At 58.5% G+C, this 19,722-nt stretch overlaps 2 protein-coding genes across 8 annotated transcripts in view; both read left to right on the top strand.

Annotated features, from left to right (window-relative positions):
* CUX1 (cut like homeobox 1) overlaps positions 1–9,259 on the top strand; it is a 466,860-nt gene extending 457,601 nt beyond the window's left edge. For all 3 annotated transcript variants that reach the window (XM_055392896.2, XM_055392897.2, XM_055392895.2), the window contains exons 17-23: positions 568–680; positions 3,265–3,381; positions 5,349–5,432; positions 6,105–6,161; positions 7,143–7,223; positions 8,015–8,079; positions 8,322–9,259. In XM_055392896.2, coding sequence (XP_055248871.1) covers positions 568–680; positions 3,265–3,381; positions 5,349–5,432; positions 6,105–6,161; positions 7,143–7,223; positions 8,015–8,079; positions 8,322–8,391 — 587 coding nt within the window. In that variant the 3' untranslated portion in view covers positions 8,392–9,259. The remainder of the gene's footprint in view (positions 1–567; positions 681–3,264; positions 3,382–5,348; positions 5,433–6,104; positions 6,162–7,142; positions 7,224–8,014; positions 8,080–8,321) is intronic.
* Positions 9,260–9,842: 583 nt separating this feature from the next.
* Positions 9,843–19,722, top strand: part of SH2B2 (SH2B adaptor protein 2) — a 37,156-nt gene continuing 27,276 nt past the window's right edge. For 2 of the 5 annotated variants that reach the window (XM_055392907.2, XM_055392909.2), the window contains exon 1: positions 12,148–12,411. Coding sequence is in view for 3 of the 5 variants with exons in the window: in XM_055392902.2 (XP_055248877.1) it covers positions 10,458–10,557 (100 nt within the window). In the remaining 2 variants the exon portion in view is untranslated. Of the gene's footprint in view, positions 10,558–12,147; positions 12,412–19,722 lie in introns of those variants that run through there. The other 3 variants (XM_055392902.2, XM_055392901.2, XM_055392911.1) reach the window with 3 other exon arrangements.

Below are 19,722 nucleotides of genomic sequence, written 5' to 3'. Positions count from 1 at the left end.
CCTTGGGGCCCTGACCCTTCAGCCCTGCCGGTGGCCTGTGAAAGGCTGCTGAGTGGTGGTCAACCAGGCCTCACTGCCAAAGTGCAGCCGGAGGTCCATGCAGTGGGGGGAAGGCAGCCTCCTTGGGTATTGAGGACAGAACCTGAGGCTGCTGGACTGGGATACTGGGGGTGTGCCCATGCCTCCCCAGTTCCCCTCCTGCCCCTTTGCTTCCCCAGGGGATATAGGCCTAGTCTGACAGCTGCAAGGGTCTCAGATTCAAGGACAGAGTGACTGGGAGGGGAATTCTGGGCCTGGCCCTCTGACAGTGCAGACGGGGGTGCTGGGCCCTTCCCCAGAGTGCGTATTGTCAGGTCAGCCCCTGCCATCCATTTTCACGCTCCCCGGTTCCCCTGGCTGTCCCCTCCCCTTCCCCGACCTGCCCAGCACCAGGGAGTCAGACACCATGTGGCTTCTACCCCATGGCATTTGGCAGAAATCCCCCAGGGCTGGGGGACCCACCCCAAAGGGCCGCCTGCTGGGTTCCACCTCCTGCCACCCCCCAAGCCACCCTCCTCTACCTGGTAGGACCTGCAGCACCAGCCAGTGGTGCCCTCCCAGAGGGCCAGGTGGATTCACTGCTTTCCATCATCTCCAGCCAGAGGGAGCGCTTCCGTGCCCGGAACCAGGAGCTTGAGGCCGTGAGTCACATCCTTCTCTCCTTGATGCTCCTTGGGCCCAAGGACACAGTGGGGGAACACACAGGCTTTCAGGAGAGAGATGCGGCACAGACCGTAAACCTCAGGGGGAAGAGATTTGTTCTGTGCAGTCAGGGAGGGCTTCCTGGAGGAGGTCATGCCACACTGGGCTTTGAAAGAAGACTCAGATGCTCACAGTAGAGGAGACACGGGGGCCAGTGAGCCAGAAGGGAGCATAGATCATTCCAGGTGAAACAAGTCGCCAGGCAAGTGCCCTCTTGCCAGGCTGGGGGGCGTGGCCTTCAATCTGCAGGGAGGGGCACCAAGGAAGGATTTAAGCCAGGCAGTGGCACTGCAAGAATGCAGGGTGAGCCAGGTGCGGTGGCTCACACCTGTAATCCCAACACTTTGGGAGGCTGAGGCAAGCGGATCACTTGAGGTTGGGAGTTTGAGACCAGCCTGGCCAACATGGTGAAACCCCGTCTCTACTAAAAATAGAAAACTTAGCCAGGCATGGTGGCGGGCACCTGTAGTCCCAGCTACTTGGGAGGCTGAGGCAGGAGGATCGCTTGAACCTGGGAGGTAGAGGTTGCAGTGAGCTGATGAGATCGTGCCACTGCACTCCAGCCTGTGTGACAGAGCAAGACTCCATCTCAAAAAAAAAAAAAATCCTTTTTAAGGCTGAATAATATTTTATTGTGCATATAGACCACATTTTGTTTATCCATTCACCTATTCATTTACATTGCTTCCACCTTTTGGCTGTGGCGAATAATTCTGCTGTGAACATGGGTGTATAAATATCTCTCCAAGTCTCTGCCTTCAATTCTTTTGGGTATCTACCCAGAAGTGGAATTACTAGATCCTATGGTAATTCTATGTTTAACGTTTTTAGAGGAAGTGTCATACTGCCATATACTTTTTTGTACTGCTCAAGTTTTGGTTGTGTTTGTTTTTTGAGACGGAGTCTCGCTCTCTTTCCCAGGCTGGAGTGCAGTGGCACAATCCTGGCTCACTGCAACCTCTACCTCCCGGGTTCAAGCGATTCTTCTGCCTCAGCCTCCCGGATAGCTGAGATTACAGGCGTCTGCCATCACACCCAGCTAATTTTTGTATTTTTAGTAGAGACAGGGTTTCTCCATGTTGGCCAGGCTGGTCTCGAACTCCTGACCTCAGGTGATCTGCCCACCTCAGCCTCCTAAAGTGCTGGGATTACAGGCATGAGCCACCGCGCTGGCCACTGCTTGAATTTTGAATAGTGTGAAAGAAACACTTATTCAAGCATTTGAATAAATTGAAAACTGAGATTGCATTTCACGTTGCCTTTAGATTGGCAAATATTAAAACCACAGTGTGTGATTCCATAAATACAAACATCCGGTATAGGCAAATCCATAGAGACAAAAAAGAGACTGCCAGTTACCAGGCAGTAGGGGAGGAGGGAATGGGGAGTGACTGCTGGCAGGTTTGGGGTTTCTTATTGGGGTGATTTTAAATGTTCTGGAATTAGGTAGTGGGGATGGTTGCATAACATTGTGAATACAAATGACCGAACTGTACACTTTGAAATGCTGATGTTTATGTTATGGGTATTATATCTCAATAATAGTTTTTAAAAGGCTAATACCAATGACAAAAAAAAGTATGAAGAAATCTGACCAGGAATCGTGGCTCATGCCTGTAATCCCAGCACATTGGGAGGCCGAAGTGGGAGGATTGCTTGAGCCCAGGAGTTTGAGACCAGCCTGGGCAACGCAGTGAGACCCCGACTCTGCAAAAATAAAAAAGTAGCTGGGCATGGTGGTGTGAGCCTATAGTCCCAGCTACCTGGGAGGCTGAGATGGGAGGATGGCTTGAGTCGGGAGGCTGAGGCTGCAGTGAGCTCTGGTCATGCCACTTTATTCTAGCCTGGGTGATAGAGCAAGACCCTGTCTCTAAAATATATAGACAGGGGCCAGGCACAGCAGCTCACGCCTATAATCCCAACACTTTGGGAGGCAGAGATGGGCGGATCACCTGAGATCAGGAGTTCGAGACCAGCCTGAACAAAATGGTAAAACCCTGTCTTTACTAAATATAAAAAAACTAGCCAGGCATGGTGGCACATGCCTGTAATCCCAGCTACTTGGGAGGCTGAGACAAGAGAATCTCTTGAACCCGGGAGGCAGAGGTTGCAGTGAGCCGAGATTGATTGCGTCGTTGCGCTCCAGCCTGGGCAACAAGAGCGAAACTCCATATCAAAAAAATAATAAAAATAAAAATAAAAAATAAAATAAAATATATAGACAGGGTCTTGCTCTGTCATATATTAAGGTTGATGCAAATGTAATCATGGTGTTTGCCATTACTTTTAAGGGCAAAAACCACGATTACATTTGCACCAACGTAATACATATGAAGAAACCTGACCCAAGATCCCTGACTTCTGCCTGTGGTGGGGCCACAGTGGGGGAAGGGGCAGCTTTACAGAGTCAGGCAGGTCAAGGAGAAGGCTGTGGGCACAGAAGGGGCTCCAGGTAGACGGAGCAGCACCTGTGCCAGCACGGAGGCCTCTCCCCCACCCCTTTCCTTGCCCCTCCCCCCACAGGAGAACCGCCTGGCCCGGCACACCCTCCAGGCCCTGCAGAGTGAGCTGGACAGCCTGCGCGCCGACAACATCAAGCTATTTGAGAAGATCAAGTTCCTGCAGAGCTACCCTGGCCGGGTGAGGGCCCTCCCCTGGCCTCAGCTCCAGGTGGACCAGGCAGGGAGAGAGGCCGATCAGGGCTCTGGAGATGGGAGGGTCGGGGACCAAGACCTGCTGGGCAGCACTGGGCCCCAGAGGCCCCCTGAGGCCTTCCGACATCTCCCCATCCACCCACCTGCCTGCTAGCTGCCCGCCCTAAGCCGGGAGAAGCTCACAGAGTGGAGCCCCTGTCCAGATTCATTCATAAAAACTGGCCAGAAGGACCAGGCACGGTGGCTCATGCCTGTCATCCCACCGCTGTGGGAGGCCGAGGCAGGAGAATTGCCTGAGCTCAGAAGTTCGAGACCAGCCTGGCCAACATGGTGAAACCCCGTCTCTACTAAAAATACAAAAAAAGTATCCGGGCATGGTGGTGCACACCTGTAGTCCCAGCTACTCAGGAGGCTGAGGCAGGAGAATCGCTGGAACCCAGGAGGCAGAGGTTTCAGTGAGCCAAGATCACACCACTGCACTCCAGCCCGGGCAACAAGAGTGAAACTCTGTCTCAAAAATAAATTAAATTAAATTAAAATAAAATAAAATAAAATAAAATAAATAAAATAAAAAATAAAATAAAAAATATAAAATAAATAAAATAAAATAAAAAATAAAATAGTAAAGTAAAATAAAATAATAATAAATAAAATAAAATAAAATAAAATAGAAAAGAAAATACTAGCCAGAAGGGCCAGGCACAGTGGCTCATGCCTGTAATCCCAGCACCGTGAGAGGCCGAAGCGGGTGGAGTTTGAGACCAGCCTGGCCGACATAGTGAAACCCCATCTCTCCTGAAAATACAAAAATTAGCCAGGCATCGTGGCACGTGCCTGTAGTCCCAGCTACTCAGGAGGCTGAGGTGGGAGGATCACTTGAGCCCAGGAGGTACAGGCTGCAGTGAGCTGAGATCCAGCCACTACACTCCAGCCCAGGTGACAGAGCAAGACCCTGCCTCCAAAAAATAAAAATAAATAGGCTGGGCATGGTGGCTCAGGCCTGTAATCCCAGCGGTTTGGGAGGCTGAGGCGGGCGGATCATTTGAGGTCAGGAGTTCCAGACCAGCCTGGCCAACATAGTGAAACCCCGTCTCTACTAAAAACATAAAAATTAGCTGGGCGTGGTGTCATGCACCTGTAATCTCAGCTACTCAGGCGGCTAAGGCAGGAGAATCGCTTGAACCTGAGAGGTGGAGGTTGCAGTGAGCCGAGGTCACACCATTGCACTCCAGCCTGGGCGACAGAGCGAAACTCTGTCTCAAATAAATAAATAAGCAATAATAAAAAATGTAAACAGAATTTGGTCCACACTCCAAAAAGCAACCAAGAGAGTGGATCAGAAACTCACTTGCCGAGTTTTTCTGGGCTAGGGAGGCCTGTGCGTGGCTTCTCTCAGCCCCCAGGCCTCCCAGGGACCACTCCGTGCCAGGAAACCCTTTCTATGAGTGAGAGAAGAGCGTGGGGCATAGTGGGGCAGGGATTCACCTCTCCCTTTTCCTTTGGGGCCCAGCAGCCCCCAGCCCTGTCCGCACCCATCAGAGCCGCTCCTTGTCCACCAGAGGGCACTCAGACTCTGCAAACCAGCCTGGCTCTGGGTGGCCAGCTGGGGGGCGTCTCCTCTCCCAGCTGCCTGCCTGCCCGCATGACCACCCCACACTCCCAGCAAACCCACCTTCCTGCAGCTGCGCCCGGCCCTGCCTGGGCCTCAGTTCCCCATCTGTGCCCGGAGGCACTGTGGCCCTGACCCCATGGGTAACTCCATGCCCCTGTGGCAGGAGGCACCAGCCACATTCACGTCACCCCAGCACCCTCTCCTCCCGCCTCTGGGATCTAGGGCTCCCTCCCCCACTTCCCTTTTTTGCAGATGAGGAAACTGAGGCTCCCCTGGGCTCCTGCCCTTCCCGCTGGGCCCCAAGGCACTGACTGGTTCTCTTCCCCTCCCTGTCTGTGCAGGGCAGCGGCAGTGATGACACGGAGCTGCGGTACTCGTCCCAGTACGAGGAGCGCCTGGACCCCTTCTCCTCCTTCAGCAAGCGGGTTCGTGAGCCCAGCCTGGGCAGGGGAGGGGAGGGGCATCAGCCCAGGGAAGCCCAGGGGTCCCCCCATCACCTGGCCCCCATCCCTGAGCACTCGGCCTTCCCTGGCTCCCCTCCACCTGCCCTCGTCTGGGTGCTCTCAGCCAGCCTTGCCATGCCAGCCCTGCACACCCTGGCCCCTCAGGCCAGGAGCCCCCCCAAGACAGCCTCCCCACCACTTCAGTGCAATGTAGGCCCAGGGCCCATTCAGGAACACCTGCCGATGGCTACCTGAGGGTGTGTGGCAGTGACCGGGTTAACCTGGAGTGCATTTGCGGGACAGGCAGACAAGGAAAAACCAGTTACAGCTCCCAGAGTCGGGCGATCCATTGTGGGGACCCCACCCCACAACTCCCCTCCCCCACCCAGACTGCAGAAGCTCTGCCCATGGAGAACTTTCCCACGGGCAGAATGGATGGCTGCAGAGGCGGGGAGGGGCTCTCACAGATGTCAGGGGAGTCCAGAATGTCACACTGAGTAGACTGTGCACCCAGGGAAGCCCCTGGCAGCCCCCTGGGGGTCTGCAAGAACAGCGGGCAGGGTGTCCTGTGGCTGGCCAGGCCCTGCTCTCTGCCACAAGCCAGGGCCTGTGAGGTACTTTGGGGTCCTTTCCTGATTGTCCCTCCCTGTGCAGGAGCGGCAGAGGAAGTACCTGAGCCTGAGTCCCTGGGACAAGGCCACCCTCAGCATGGTGAGTCCCTGCCCCTACCCACCCCCTCCCTGGACAGGCCTGAGCCTCTGTCTCCAGGCACCTCTTCACCTGCCCTGCAGCCCAGGCTGGAGGAGCCGCCTGCCCTGCCAAGAGTGGCTGTGTGATCTGGGACAGGGTCTCTCCCCTTCCCGGGCAGATCCTCTGAGAGCATGGTTCACAGCATGGTTCTGAACTGGGCTGTAGAGGGGGCATTCCTCAGAATTCCTGCAGCCTAGAGTCAGGCGTGGTGGCTCACACCTGTCATCCCAGCACTTTGGGAGGTGGGAGGATTGCTTGAGCCCAGGAGTTCAAGACCAGCCTGGGCAACACAGTAAGATCCTGTCTGTACAAAAAATAAAATTAGCCAGGCGCAGTGGTGTGCACCTGTAGTCCCAGCTACTCAGGAGGCTGACAGAGGAGGATCACTTGAGCCTAGGAAGTCAAGGCTACAGTGAGCTGTGACCACTACATTCCAGCCTGGGCAACCTTGTCTCAACAAAATGTTTTTAAAGAATTCCAGTGGCCGGGCACAGCAGCTCACGCCTGTAATCTCAGCACTTTGGGAGGCCAAGTTGGGCGGATCACCTGAGGTCTGGAGTTCGAGAACAGCCTGGCCAACATGGTGAAACCCCATCTCTAGTAAAAATACAAAAATTAGCTGGGCGTGGTGGCGCACGCCTGTAATCCCAGCTACTCAGGAGGCTGAGGCAGGAGAATCACTTGAACCTAGGAGGTGGAGGTTGCAGTGAGCCAAGATCACACCACTGCACTCCAGCCTGGGCGACAGAGGGAGACTCCGTCTCAAAAAAAAAAAGAATTCCAGCAGCCCATGTCCCTGGCCCATAATGATGGAATAGGGGCCCCAGCTTCCTGTCCCTTCCCTCCCCTTGCCACCCTAGGGCCCTTTCTGTGAAGCCCAGGCAGCCCTGCAGGGGTGGGTGAGGCCGGCCCCATCCCCACTCACCCCCTCCTTGCTCCCAGGGGCGTCTGGTTCTCTCCAACAAGATGGCGCGCACCATCGGCTTCTTCTACACACTGTTCCTGCACTGCCTGGTCTTCCTGGTGAGTGTGCACACGGGCGGGCCAGAGGCACATTCACCACCCCCAGCCCTGACCTCCAGGGCAGCAGGAGCCTGTTACGGTGGCCTGGCCCCTGGGCCTACCCCAAGCTGCATCTCTAGCTTGCCGCCACGCCTCTCCCCTTCGAGAGCCTTGGCCCACCCCAGGGACAAGAAGGACCCACCCCATTGGGACCTCTGGCCAGGGCACCAGCCGGGCCGCTCCGTGAAAGAGGCCTGGCTGATCACATCTGGGACTGGTCCCGGACGGGCTTCATAGGAAGAAGGGATGGAGTGGGAAGGGAGCAGGTCTAATGAACTCCACCAAGGGACAGTCACGAAGACTGCACAGAGAAGGGGCGTCTTGAACTAACCTCCCCAGCTGTGGAGGTGGTGTTCTTGTTAGCGGATAAGGGCCTCCATGTCTGCCAAGTTGGGGGAGAAGAGGGGTGGAAGGCTGTGTCTCTGGAAGGATCCAGCCTTGGGGACTCCTGTCCCCAGCACAGTCAAGATGGCCCCTACAGAGCTAACCTGGGCTCAAGTTCTGACCCCAGGGTCCAGCGGCTCCTGGCCCTTCCAAGGGTTGGCCCACAGTATTAGAGGAGGTGCCTCCGTGTCTGGGCCCATCTGATCATCTGCAGAAACAGTGGGTGCAGGAACATGTCTAAGGCCCACCCGCCCCGGAGTCTGGGGCTCGAGAACCTTTATGTTCCAGGCCAGGCCCAGGGACCATGGGTGGGCTGCAGGGGTGGCCTTGAGGCGAATGGGCAGCTCACCGTGTCTCCACCTGGCCAGGTGCTCTACAAGCTGGCATGGAGCGAGAGCATGGAGAGGGACTGTGCCACCTTCTGCGCCAAGAAGTGAGGACCCCACTTGGGCCCCCCCTCAGCCCCACAGCGAGCTCCCAGCACCCCCGCAACACCCCCGAGTTCCTGCCTCATGTCCCCCACTCCTTAGCCCTCCATCACAGCCCCCCATTCTGGCCCTCCCCCACCCCTACTCCCGATATCCACTACCCCCTAGCCCCACCCCATCACATGGTACACACCCCCCTTCCCCAACACACACACTCGGCCTCAGCAAAGCTTCCCGTGTCCCCTAGGTTCGCCGACCACCTGCACAAGTTCCACGAGAATGACAACGGGGCTGCGGCTGGTGACTTGTGGCAGTGATACCCCAGGGCCTCCCCCGTGACAGTGATGGCTGCGCCTCCACCCCGACTGCTCAGTGCATCTAATCACTTAGACTCCCCTGAAGAATCCCCCATGGAAACTGCCCTTATCCGCTGTCCAGCAGCTGCCAGAGGCCCCAGGTCACCTCGGGTCCCCTTGAAAGAATGTCTCGGTCACATCAGGCCCGCTAGGTCCAGAGAGCAAGCCCCCAATGCCCGGCCAGGCTAAGCCGCAGAGACCCTCTCAGCCCCCACCTCAGGCTAGGGCTCTGCCCGCAGCCTGACCTCTAGCCCTGGTGGCAGAGGTCCCTCAGCTGCGAGGCTGATTGGGTGACCACCGATTCCAGCTGCGGTTAATCCAGCTTGGGCCTGTCTGCACTGCGATCCTCTTGGGCTCTCCTAGGATCCCCCCATGCCCCGTAAGAGGTGGAAGATGCTTCCCTCCAGGACAGCAGGCTTTGAGTCCAGCACCCCCAGCCTGCCTTTGCCACCGGCCCCACCCTGCAGAGTATATGAGGCTTGACAGAGTCTGCCCCCTCCCCCACTGCACCCCAAGAGAGAGAGCCCCAGCCAGCGGAACAGTTTCTATTACCCCCTCCCTGCCCCCAGACCCATGTGATTTCTGCTTTCTTCTTTAGCAAGATATTCTGGTTTCTAGATAAGGAAGAGTCTCTAATGAGCCCCTGAGCCCCAGTCTCTTCAGACTCATGGATTGGTCTGAGGGATCTGAATGTCTCCTAGCCAGTCAGAACTGGCTGTGGACCACCCTAGCACGGCCACCTCTCAGGGCCACTGGCAGGCCTTCCTGAGTTAGATTTGTAGTTGCATATTTAGCTTTGCACATTTGAAATAAACCACGGTTGCAGCCACCCTGGTGCCCTGTGCTCTGGGACGCTGGAGGGACTGGAGGCTGGTGGGGATGCCTGCGGTGCCACCCCTGGGAGCTGGGGCTGGCCTCACAGCTGGGCACACAGAACATTCCTCCCCCTGTTCTCATCTCCAGGAATTCCATGAGTACATTCAGAGCTCTGCTGAAACCCAGATCCAATGTCCGAGTGCTTTTGAGAGGACAAGTAGCACCATCAAAAAGGGAAACCCATTCCTTTATTCAAAAACCACCCGGGGCCAGGCGCGGTGGCTCACACCTGTAATCCCAGCGCTTTGGGAGGCCGAGGCAGGTGGATCACTTGAGGTCAGGAGTTCGTGACCAGCCTGGCCAACATGGTGAAACCCCGTCTCTACCAAAAATACAAAAATTAGCTGGGCATGGTGGCGCATGCCTGTAATCCCAGCCACTCAGGAGGGTGAGGCAGGAGAATCGTTTGAACCCGGGAGGCAGAGGTTGCAGTGAGCTGAGATCGTGCCAGTGCACTCCAGCCTGGGAAACAGAGTGAGACTCCATCTCAAAAAAAAAAAAACCACCTGTCGGGCTGTGGTTGGGTGTATGACGTGTCTTGGTTCACGTCAGTTCCTGGGGAATCTCTGCTTCCCTTTCTGTGCTCCCCTTTCCCATGGGCCCCCGCCTGCCAGGGGCTGCAAAGCCCGTGCCCATCAATCCCCCTGAGCACCAGCCTCGCATGGGAACCCCCCTGAGCCACAGGTTCTGGGCCACCTCACCTCCAGCCCAGCCTCAGATAGAGGAGCGCATTCTCTGGGTCTGGAGTGGGTGCATTAACCCATTGTCCAGCTGTCACAAGACTGGCTGCAAACCCAGGTCCCCCACTGCAGCCCACCAGGCCAGGGTCCCCTGTGCTACCTCTGTTTCCATTTTAGTTCTGAACAGTCTAAAGTGTGTGTATCCAGGGGCATTTCTTTGGGGTCCCAGTCCCAGCACCCCTCATCTCCCCCATGAGGACTTCTTCCAAGCCCCTCAAGCCTCCTGCCCTCAGGGACCCAGGATGGACCTTTCCTCCCTGACCCTCATTCCTATCCCCAGCGAGGTGACAGCTGCTCTTGGCCAACCACGCCCCCTCCACCCCCACAGCCACTTCCACATCTCCATCAGTTCCTCCTTGTGGGTCCGAGGCGCTCTGCTGCCGGCCCCTCCTCACTTCCTCCTCCCTGGGGATGGATCCAAGCTATTGTCCTGCCCATGGCTTCCCATCTCAGGACCCTCTCTGGCCGCTATCATCCCAGCAATGGAGTTCAGCCCACTACTCTGAACCAGGTTAGTCCACCGCGGGTCAGGCTCTCCCCTCTCCCGGGAGGGTGGAGACCACAACCAGGCCATGTATGGAGCTTCCCTTTCTCCCACTCTCGGGCACCCCCTCCTCCCCCTTCCCGGCCTCATTCATAGGTGTCCTGGTTCCCAGCCAGGCGTGCAGGCCTGTTTGCAGCTCCGATCGAGGGCTGGCCCACTGCCGAAGCTTTCATTAAAGTGTCTGCTGGCCTGGTCCTGCGGAGGGAACAGAGCCAAGATGTGGGGCAGGGAAGGGGTCTGCCTGTCTTCCGTGCCCCCGTGGAGGGCAGCACCGGGGTTTTGGGCAGCAGGTGAGGGCTCTGTCCCCTCCACCTTCAACTCTGGAAGCCCCACCTTTCCATCCCTAAGAAGGGTTTGATAAAAAACCTTTGTCTGTAAATTAGAGATGGGAAATGGCTCTGGGAAAAGTCAGAGGTCAGTTTGGGCCCGGGAGGGCGACAGATGGAGGCAGCTCCGGCTGGCAAGGAGACCAGGACAGAACTGCCAGAGGTGGGGGCAGGGGACAAGGAGGGAGATGAGGGGAGAAGACACCCAGGGGTCCCCCCCTGCTATCTCCAGGAGCAAGACTACTCTCTTCTCTGAGCGGCCCTTTCCACACCTCTGCCCCCACCGAAGCCCTCCCTCCCCTCTCAGACCCCTTCCAGGCCTGCTGAGCCCCCTGCACCTCTTTCAGGAAGCCTCCCAGAGCCCCCGCGCCGTGCCCTCAGCACCAGGGGTCAGGCTACAAGTGCCCCGCAAAGCCCAGCGGGACTGTTTCCTTAGCCCCACTGGTCTCTGCCCTAACGCAGGCGAGTTCTGGAGCCAGGCAGGGGTGAGCAAGGTGCCAGGGTTGTGGCCCCTCATCGCCCCTCTATGATCTCTGACACCTCTCCGGGTGGCATCAGGCCCCCATCACAGCGAAGGCTGGGTGGTGGGGGCACTGCGCTCAGGGGTCTTCCCGCCCTGTGGCCCGGGGGCGATTTCCCGCACCGGAGGGCTGCAGGGAGGGGGCGTGGTGGCGCCCTCGGGATTTATGAGAACCAGGCATCGACTTCCTCTGTTGCGACATCCAGGCCTCCTCCAGGCTCCCATTGTCCCTGCTGCGGAGAGTCTGGCCACAGCGGCGGCTCCCGCGAAGCACCCGTCAGCGAGGGGCGCTTCGAGGGCGTCCGCGTCCCATACACCCGCCACGCAGGACATTCCCCCGGCCCCACGCTCCGCGCTCCCGGGGCCACCACCACCCCGGGCTCGAGAGGTGGCCTCCGCGAAGAGGAGTGGGAGTCCCGCGCCTGGCCTGGGGCCGGCTCGGCGACATGGGGACCCCCGCCCAGATGGGGCGACTCGAAGCCGGCTCCTAACCCCTCTCTCCGGGCCCCAGGACCGGGCAGTCTCGGCACTGCAGCTGCGGGGAGCCAGCAAGCACCGGCCACCGGCGCCGCTCGGGCTCCGCGGATGGCCGGCGGCGCGGCGGGGGAGGGCCCTGAGCGGCGCAAGTGGGGGCGGGAGGGGGCGGGGCCAGGAGGCGTGAGGGGGCGGGCCGGGGCTCGCGGCGGGGGCGGGGGCGGGGCCGGGGCCGGGGCCGGGGCCGGGAGGCGCGCGCCTCGCGGGCGGCGGGCGCGCCGCGCGGGGCTGGGCTCGGAGCGCGCGGAGCTCGGCTGCCAGAGAGCCGCGCGGGGGACGCGCCGGGACCGCGAGGAGCGCACGAGCCTTCGAGGCGGTGAACGAGGGAGGGAGCCCAGTCCGCCGCGGGCCATGAGCCACCGGGCCCGGGGAGCCCGGCCGCGGTCCGGGCAGCGCTCAGCCGGCGCCCCAGCCCGCTCGGCCGCAGCTGCGCGCCTGTAGGTATGGCCTCCTTATACCCAGTTCCTCGCTCCCTGGTCCCTCCCCCGGGACCCCTGTCTGTCCCCGGGGACGTTCGCTGTGTGCGCACCGCTGCCCGAAGGAGAGCGGCCGCACGCGCCTCGGTCCGCGCGTGTCGTCTTTGTGTGCGCGGGTGGGAGGGAGGAGGGCGCGCGAGGGAGGGGAGGCGCCCCCGGCTGGGATCTGCTCCCCGATCCCCATCCCGGGCGGGGCGGGGAGCCGCTGGAGGGGCCGAGCCGCCTCTGGAGCAGCTGCGCCCCCGCCCCCTGCTAGGGCCCCGGCCGGGTAGTGGGGCGAGAGCAGCCGGGCCCTTAGAGGAGGGGTCTCTGGTTGGGGGAGGGGGTGCCCAGGTCTCTTCCCTACGCTGGGAGCGCTGGGAGGGGGCGTCAACCTAGAATGAGGGTGAGGGCCACGGGATGGGATCGGGGAGGACCTCCTCCAGGCCACAGGCACGCCCTCCCTTTGGCCCAGGCCCCCCTTTCTCGACCCGCCCAGCCGGGGAGCTCCCCGGAGCCCCCGATTGCCGGGAGGATCGTGGAGGGTGCCCAAGAGGCCGGCGCCTTTAAGAAGGGGCGGGTTCGTGCCCTCCATTCAGGCCCTTGGGCCTCGGCCATTGATGAACCTGCGGGCAGCGCGGGCCGGAACCGCGCCAGCCCAGCGGGCTGAGGCCAGGCAGAGGCAGGGACGCATCCTGGCCCCCTGCAGCCCCGAAGTGGGGGCCTTCAGGGAGGGAAGTCTGCAGTGACTGGAGCCTCTCAGGAGCCACGCAAGGCAGATCGGGCAGCCCCAGGCGAGACTCTGAACACGAATAAGCCAGGATCTACGTGCACTTCGAGCTAGTGCAAGGGAGAGCCTCAGGCTAGGCTGTCAGACCTGGGTGGAGCCCTACCAATGCCCCCGAGCCAACATCACCTACCCTGTAAAATGGGATGGTGCTGCCTGCCTCCTGGCTAAGGGACCGGCAACTCCCGGCAGGAATTGCGTCCCAGAGTCAGGTCCCTGGAGCTCCTCTGGGAGGACTGGGGGCAGGGGGTGTGGTTTCCCCAAGAGGTTTTGACTGCCTCTTGAGCTGAAGCCCCCCCTACTGTGTCCCACCTTGAACTCTCCCAACCTCTTCCCTCCTGGCCTCCCCGCTCCACGCAGGAAGAGGTTGGGAGAGTGACCTAGAACTTTTCAGCTCCAGGAGCTTTGGGAGAGGTCTGGTGGTGGCGGTGGTGGCACTTCTTTTAGGCTAGTGTGGATCAGGGCATTTTTGGGGGTCTCAGAGACAGTTTCCCACCAGCTACTTCCTTAGAGGTCTGTCCCACCAACACACAAGAACAGCCCCACCCCGTGGCAGGCCGGCTTCTGATGCTGCTTGGTTGAATGCTTCTAGGTAATCAAGGGTTAATGCACACGCTTTTCTTTTTACCCTTGTTGTGAAAAATCTGTCTAAAGTTTCTAAATCCCTCTTCCCTACTTAGCGTGAATCTCCTAGGGAGGACTTCTGTACAAATACCCAGGGGTGGGCTTCCCTTGGGGGTCTTGGAAGTGGGATCTCCACCCAAGTGATCCTGGGCCTCCCAGGGCTGAGCTTTTGGTTTCAAACTTACTTGTGCCAAGCTAAGGGCATCACGGTCGCCGCTCGTGTCATCTTTACAACAATCCTGTGGGTTTAGTGCTATTATTATCCCCACACACTTAGGGAGGGGAAGTGACTGGCCCAAAGTCCCGCAGTCAACAAGCCGGGCCTCCCAACCACTCCTCTCTGACAAGAGGCTGGCACTTCTTGCCCTGCCTACCCAGCCTGGGTTGCAAGGAATTGGGGGTTTAGGGGCTTCAGGCCTCCTGGCTGCTGTCTTCCTGGGGCTACGCTCATTCTTACTGTCCAAGTGAGGCCAGGGGACTGGTCAGAGCCCTGGGGCCTGGGGAGGTTTCTCTTCCCTGCTCACCGGGCTGGGTGCCGTTTTATGGCTATGCTCTGTCTAGGGGGATAGCAGGTGTGACCCCTCAACACGAGGTCACAGCCCACACCTGTTTGGGCAGAGCAAGGCAGGGCATCGCTGTGTGGGCGTGCAGCATCTTTTGGTTCCTCTGGGTGAAGCAGGGTTTGGGCCCCATTCTCCACATACTTCCGGGCCATCTGAGGGTAGCGCCCACCTGGGGGGTGGGGAGGACAGCCAGCCAGGAGCTCAAGGTTCAGTGGAAGAGACAGGCCACAGCCATGTGGTGTGGTGGAGGGGCAGGGGGCAAGGGTGGAAGTGGGAAGAGGATCAAGGGGCGTTCCCGAGGCCTCTGTGGGCTTGGGGGCCTGCCTGCTATTGGGGCAGAACAGGGGAAGTAGGCAGTGCCCAGCTGGGTGCTGAGGCTCTGTGCAGAGGACAGGCAGGAGTTGGAGGAAGAGGATGTATTTGAACTTGGATGTGGTGAGTTTGAGGTACCTGGAAATCAGCCAGGCTGGGAGTTGAGCTCAGAGAAAGGCCCAGGGAAGCTTTATTAGCACCTGTAGTCTCCAGAGTTCGGGGATGCTCAGATCTTAGGGGTGCCGCCAGAGGTCTCAGGAGGCACTGGTATGAGTGTCCTGGAAAAGCCAGAAGGCAGCTGGGTGGGATGAGTTGGTGAGGGGCACTAAGGGGGTATCCTGCAGGTTTAGGGGGCTGGGCCAGGGCCCATGTGAGAGTTATGACACTGGGGGAGTGGAAGGGGCTGAGTGTCTCAGGCCAAGGCTGGAGATGGGAGGGGGGAACCTCTGCTCTGCAACCCCAGAAAGGCAGGGTGGGGTGGGAGTAACCAGGGCCAGTGCAGCTGGAACCAGCCCAGCCTGCCCTCCACCTGCAGAGCCCATCCAGGAACTGTCCAGCACTGGGTGCTCCTGAAGGAGGCTGAGTCTGCCTCTTGAGCCCACAGGCCCTGGCTTAGCTTGTTGTCCTGGCCCCCACTCCCTGCTTATCTGACCCGCACTTCCTGCAGAGCCCAGCTGTGGATTCCCCCGCCCTCCCACCCAGCCGCTCAGAGTGCCCCATCCTCTAAAGGTGGTCATTTCCTTTCCTGAAACAGGGATTCAGTCTTCCCACTCTGCCCTTGGAAGCGGAGTTCCCCAGAAACAGGTCTCAGAAAGGGACCAGCCTGGAACTTGGCTCCATACCCCTTTTTTTTTTTTATTTTTTTGAGACAGAGTCTTGCTCTGTCGACCAGGCTGGTGTGCAGTGGCGTGCAATCTCAGCTCCCTGCAACCTCCACCTCCGGGGTTCAAGCAATTCTCATGCCTCAGGCTTCTGAGTAGCTGGGGTTACAGGTGTGCACCACCACGCCTGGCTAATTTTTGTATTTTTAGTAGAGATGGGGTTTCACTGTGTTGGCCAGGCTGGTCTCAAACTCCTGACCTCAAGTGATCCGCCCTCCTCGGCCTCCCAAAGTGCTGGGATTACAGGTGTGAGCCACTGCACCTGGCCTCCCCTCTTGTCCATTCTGCAGCCCTGGACCCTCCCACCTGGCGTCTGACACACAGTGGGAGCTCACCACTGCGTGGTGACCAGAGCATGGTGGGTAGTCACCTCCCTCCCCAGAACCCCATTTCTTCATCTCTACAATGGAGAAACAACTCTTTCTTACAGGGAAGATGTGAGGGGAGAAGGGTTTTAACAGGGGCATGGCCCACTGAAATGTGGGTTCTAGAACGCTGACCTTGGCCACATTGGAGCCTGGGTTTATGTGTTGGGGCAGTGGGTACCTCTGCAGCTGCCTGCCACGAGCAGCTGGAGGAAAAGGGAATGAATAGAGCTGTGATTTTTAAACAAATTGCTTATTTAATCTTCATGACAGCCCCTTAAGGTTAGCACTGCTGTCACCTCCACCTTAACAGATGGGGAAACTGAGGCTCCAGAGTCCAAGGGGTCATTTCACTGGGTAGCAGGGCAGCTGGGATCCAAACCCAGACAGTCTGGCTCCAGATCTCAGACTTTTAACACTGTCCCAGCGTGTCAAATGACCAGAGGTGGCCATAGGGAGACGCCCAGGCAGTGGGGCTCCCTTTGCTGGGGAAGAACTGTCAAAGGCAACCGTGGGAACCCCTGGGACTGAGGGTCTGCAGGCGCCGGTGCCAGCAGGGCTTGTCAAGCTTGGGATGTCTGCAAAAGCCAGGGGGCTCAGCAGAAGGGCTCCCACCCTCCCGTGGCGGTGGCAAAGGCTGAGCGTGGCATGAGAGGCCTGGGGTTGTCTTGGGTGCAGGGCTGTTGCAATAGCTGCCTCCAAGCGATGCTGCTCAGGGCGAGCCTTGGACTAGAAAATTATCTGCACGGAAGAGCAGCTAGGGAAACTAATGCTCAGAACAGCCAAGACCACTAGTACCTAATCACCCATACAGAGCCATACAAGTCCCAAGGGCTCTGAATCCACACCTGTCCCCATCGCCAGCCAGGAGGCCCCCACCCATCCACTCTGCAGCAAAGTCACAGCAAGTTCAAGGGTTAAGTTAAGACCAGAAGCCATGCCTACTTTGCCTTCTGCCGGGGTGGTGGAGTGAGCTCAGATATTCTGGGAGGGGAGAGTTGGGGAATTCCAGCCACATCTGGCAGGAGGCCCTGGTTCAGAGCCTACCTTGTGGGGATGTGGTCTTTGCGGAGGTGAGCAGTAACATGGGCTTGAAAACCAACGCCCACGTATTCAGCAGCGAAGCAGAGACTGCGCTGTGTGCTGTGTTCCTGAATCTGCAGGGGAGAGAGAGACTCATACCTAGTCAGCGGGTGGGAGTCACTCCAGGCCGGAGGGATGACCTGCCCAAAGAGCATCTGTGTCCTGCCCAGGGAGGGGTGCAGAGAGGAGGCTGCAGGGGTGGAAGGGACTGCCCCACCGAGGCCAGGAGGGTGCTTGAGGAACAGCAGGATTGAAGGAGCCTCTGTTGTCCAGAGCGAGGCTGAGTGGGCCAGGCCAGTGCTGCTAAGGTCCTGAGGACCCCTAAGGGCAGTGGACATGAGAAGGCATGGCTGGGCAGGTTTTCTGAGGATGGTGGAGGTGAGCAGAGTGAGGCCTTGTCTCTTGTGTCAGGCAAGGAGGTACCCCAAGAAGAGGCTGCATGAGACCAGCCTGGGCAACATAGTGAGACTCCCATCTCTACCAAAATATCAAAAAATTACCTGGGACCGGGTGCACTGGCTCACATCTATAATCCCAGCCCTTTGGGAAGCTGAGGTGGGCGGATCACCGAGGTCGGAAGTTCGAGACCAGCCTGGCCAAGATGGTGAAACCCTGCCTTTCCTAAACATACAAAAATTAGCTGGGCTTGGTAGGACCCACCTATAGTCCCAGCTACTCAGGAGGCTGAGGCAGGAGAATCGCTTGAACCCAGGAGGCGGAAGTTGCAGTGAGCCAAGATCACGCTATTGCACTCCAGCCTCGGCAACAGAGCAGGACTCCGTCTCAAAAAAAAAAAAAAAAAAAAAAATTACCTGGCCATGGCGTCATGTGCCTGTAGTCCCAGCCACTTGGGAGGCTGAGGCAGGAGAATTGCTTGGGCCTAGGAGTTCGAGGCTGCAGTGAGCTATGATTGCACCACTGCACCCCAGCCTGGGCCACAGAGTGAGACTTTGTCTAAAAAAAAAAAGGCCTCAGTTTCCCCATAGCGAATGGTTCATTGGGGGGTAGGTGGCACTGCCCACCCCAGGACATAGGAGAGAACCCTTAGTTCTGACCGTCTCCCCCTTCATGCACTTGGTTCTCTGACTGCTGCTCTGAGGACGGAGCTAAGTGAGGGTGCAGGAGGAAGGGGGGGTCTCTTGGCAGTGGGGCGCAGCCTTTTGAGGTGCTGCATAGCTAGTTTGACCTGTGGGACCACTGACCATCCCTCCTCTTCCCAGTGCTCCTGGCCTCCTGTGGCTGGGATGGTGCTGGGGAGGAGGTGGGGGGGTGCCAGCTGGACGTGGGCGGGGCTCCTGCCTCTCCCCGTCCCCAGGGCCACCGCCCACTGTGTCGCGCATCGATTGGTCGCGGGCCCATTAGCTGGGGCGGCGAGTCCGACTCATCAATATTTTAAGGAATGACCCGGCCTTGGGGTCCGGAATTGCTGCGCGGGGGCTGAAGACCGGCTTTTTTTTTTTTTTTTTTTTGGTCCTCCAATTGTCAGCGCTATTTTTACCGCCGGAAAGCCGCCGCCCCCTCCCCCATGCCGGCTGGACCTACTGTCTAGCCGGGCTGGTGGCTGGGGTCTCTTGTCTGGGTTGCTGGTCGTGGGGTTAGGAGAGGCCGTGGCCTGGAAAGGCGATGAGCAGGGACTCCATTAGACTTCCCCTGCCCTCCTCGCTCCATCCCCCACCACCAAAAACCACTCTGAAGCCCCCATCCCATCAGAGATGGGAAAAAAAAAACCACATTTTTTCAGGAGGAGAAGGCAGACAGCCCAGCTGAGCCTAGAAAAACCGGAGGTGGGGGGGTGTAATGGATGGGGGGAGGGTGGTCTACCCGCCCAGTGCTCCGAGGAGGGCCAGCACCATAGGGGTCCCTGGCTGGGCTTCCTTTGTCTCCAACGCCAGTCCTCAGAGAAGCAGCCTGTGAGGGGGCGAGGCAACCCCCTACCTGTCCCTAGTCCCAATGGAATGACAGCCCAGTCTTCAGTGTCCAAGGCCATCACTTCTGCATCAAAATCAGGAGCCCCTAGAAGCCACACACAGCTCCAGCAGCCCCATTTTACTGATAGGGAAGTGGAGGCACCAAGAGACACAGGGCCCGGCCCAGGATAGAGTCCAGATCTCCCAGAGCCCAGTCCAGCACTGCCCGGCACCAACTCAGCTGGTCTGTTTGGACACCTTGGGACCATAGGAGGAGAGCTGACCACCAAGAGAGTTAAAGACCATAGGGTCTTGGAGATCAGAGGGGGAGAGCAGTATAGGGAAGTTTTCCTGGGAGAAGAGAAGGTTTTGTTTCGGTTTGGTTTTTTGAGACAGAGTCTCGCTCTGTTGCCCAGGCTGGAGTGCAGTGGTGCAATCTCAGCTCACTGCAGCCTCAACTTTCTGGGTTAAAGTTCTCCTGCCTCAGTCCCCCAAGTACCTGGGACTACAGGCGTGTGCCACCACACCTGCCTAATTTTTGTATTTTTAGTAGAGACGGGGCTTCACCATGTTGCCCAGGCTGCTCTCGAACTCCTGAGCTCAAGTGATCTACCTGCCTCAGCCTCCCAAAGTGCTGGGATTACAGGCATGAGCCACCACATCCAGCCAGAAGAGAGGGTTTTGCATGGTCTAAAGGGAGGGGAGATGTTGAATAGTCGGAAGAGCAAAGTCCCTAGAGAGGGCTTGAAACACCAACCTTGGCAGCACCAAGGTT

The sequence above is a fragment of the Gorilla gorilla genome, chromosome 6 (assembly GCF_029281585.2).
Source record: "Gorilla gorilla gorilla isolate KB3781 chromosome 6, NHGRI_mGorGor1-v2.1_pri, whole genome shotgun sequence".
NCBI lineage: Eukaryota > Metazoa > Chordata > Mammalia > Primates > Hominidae > Gorilla > Gorilla gorilla.
This window is presented reverse-complemented; position numbering and strand designations above follow the sequence as displayed.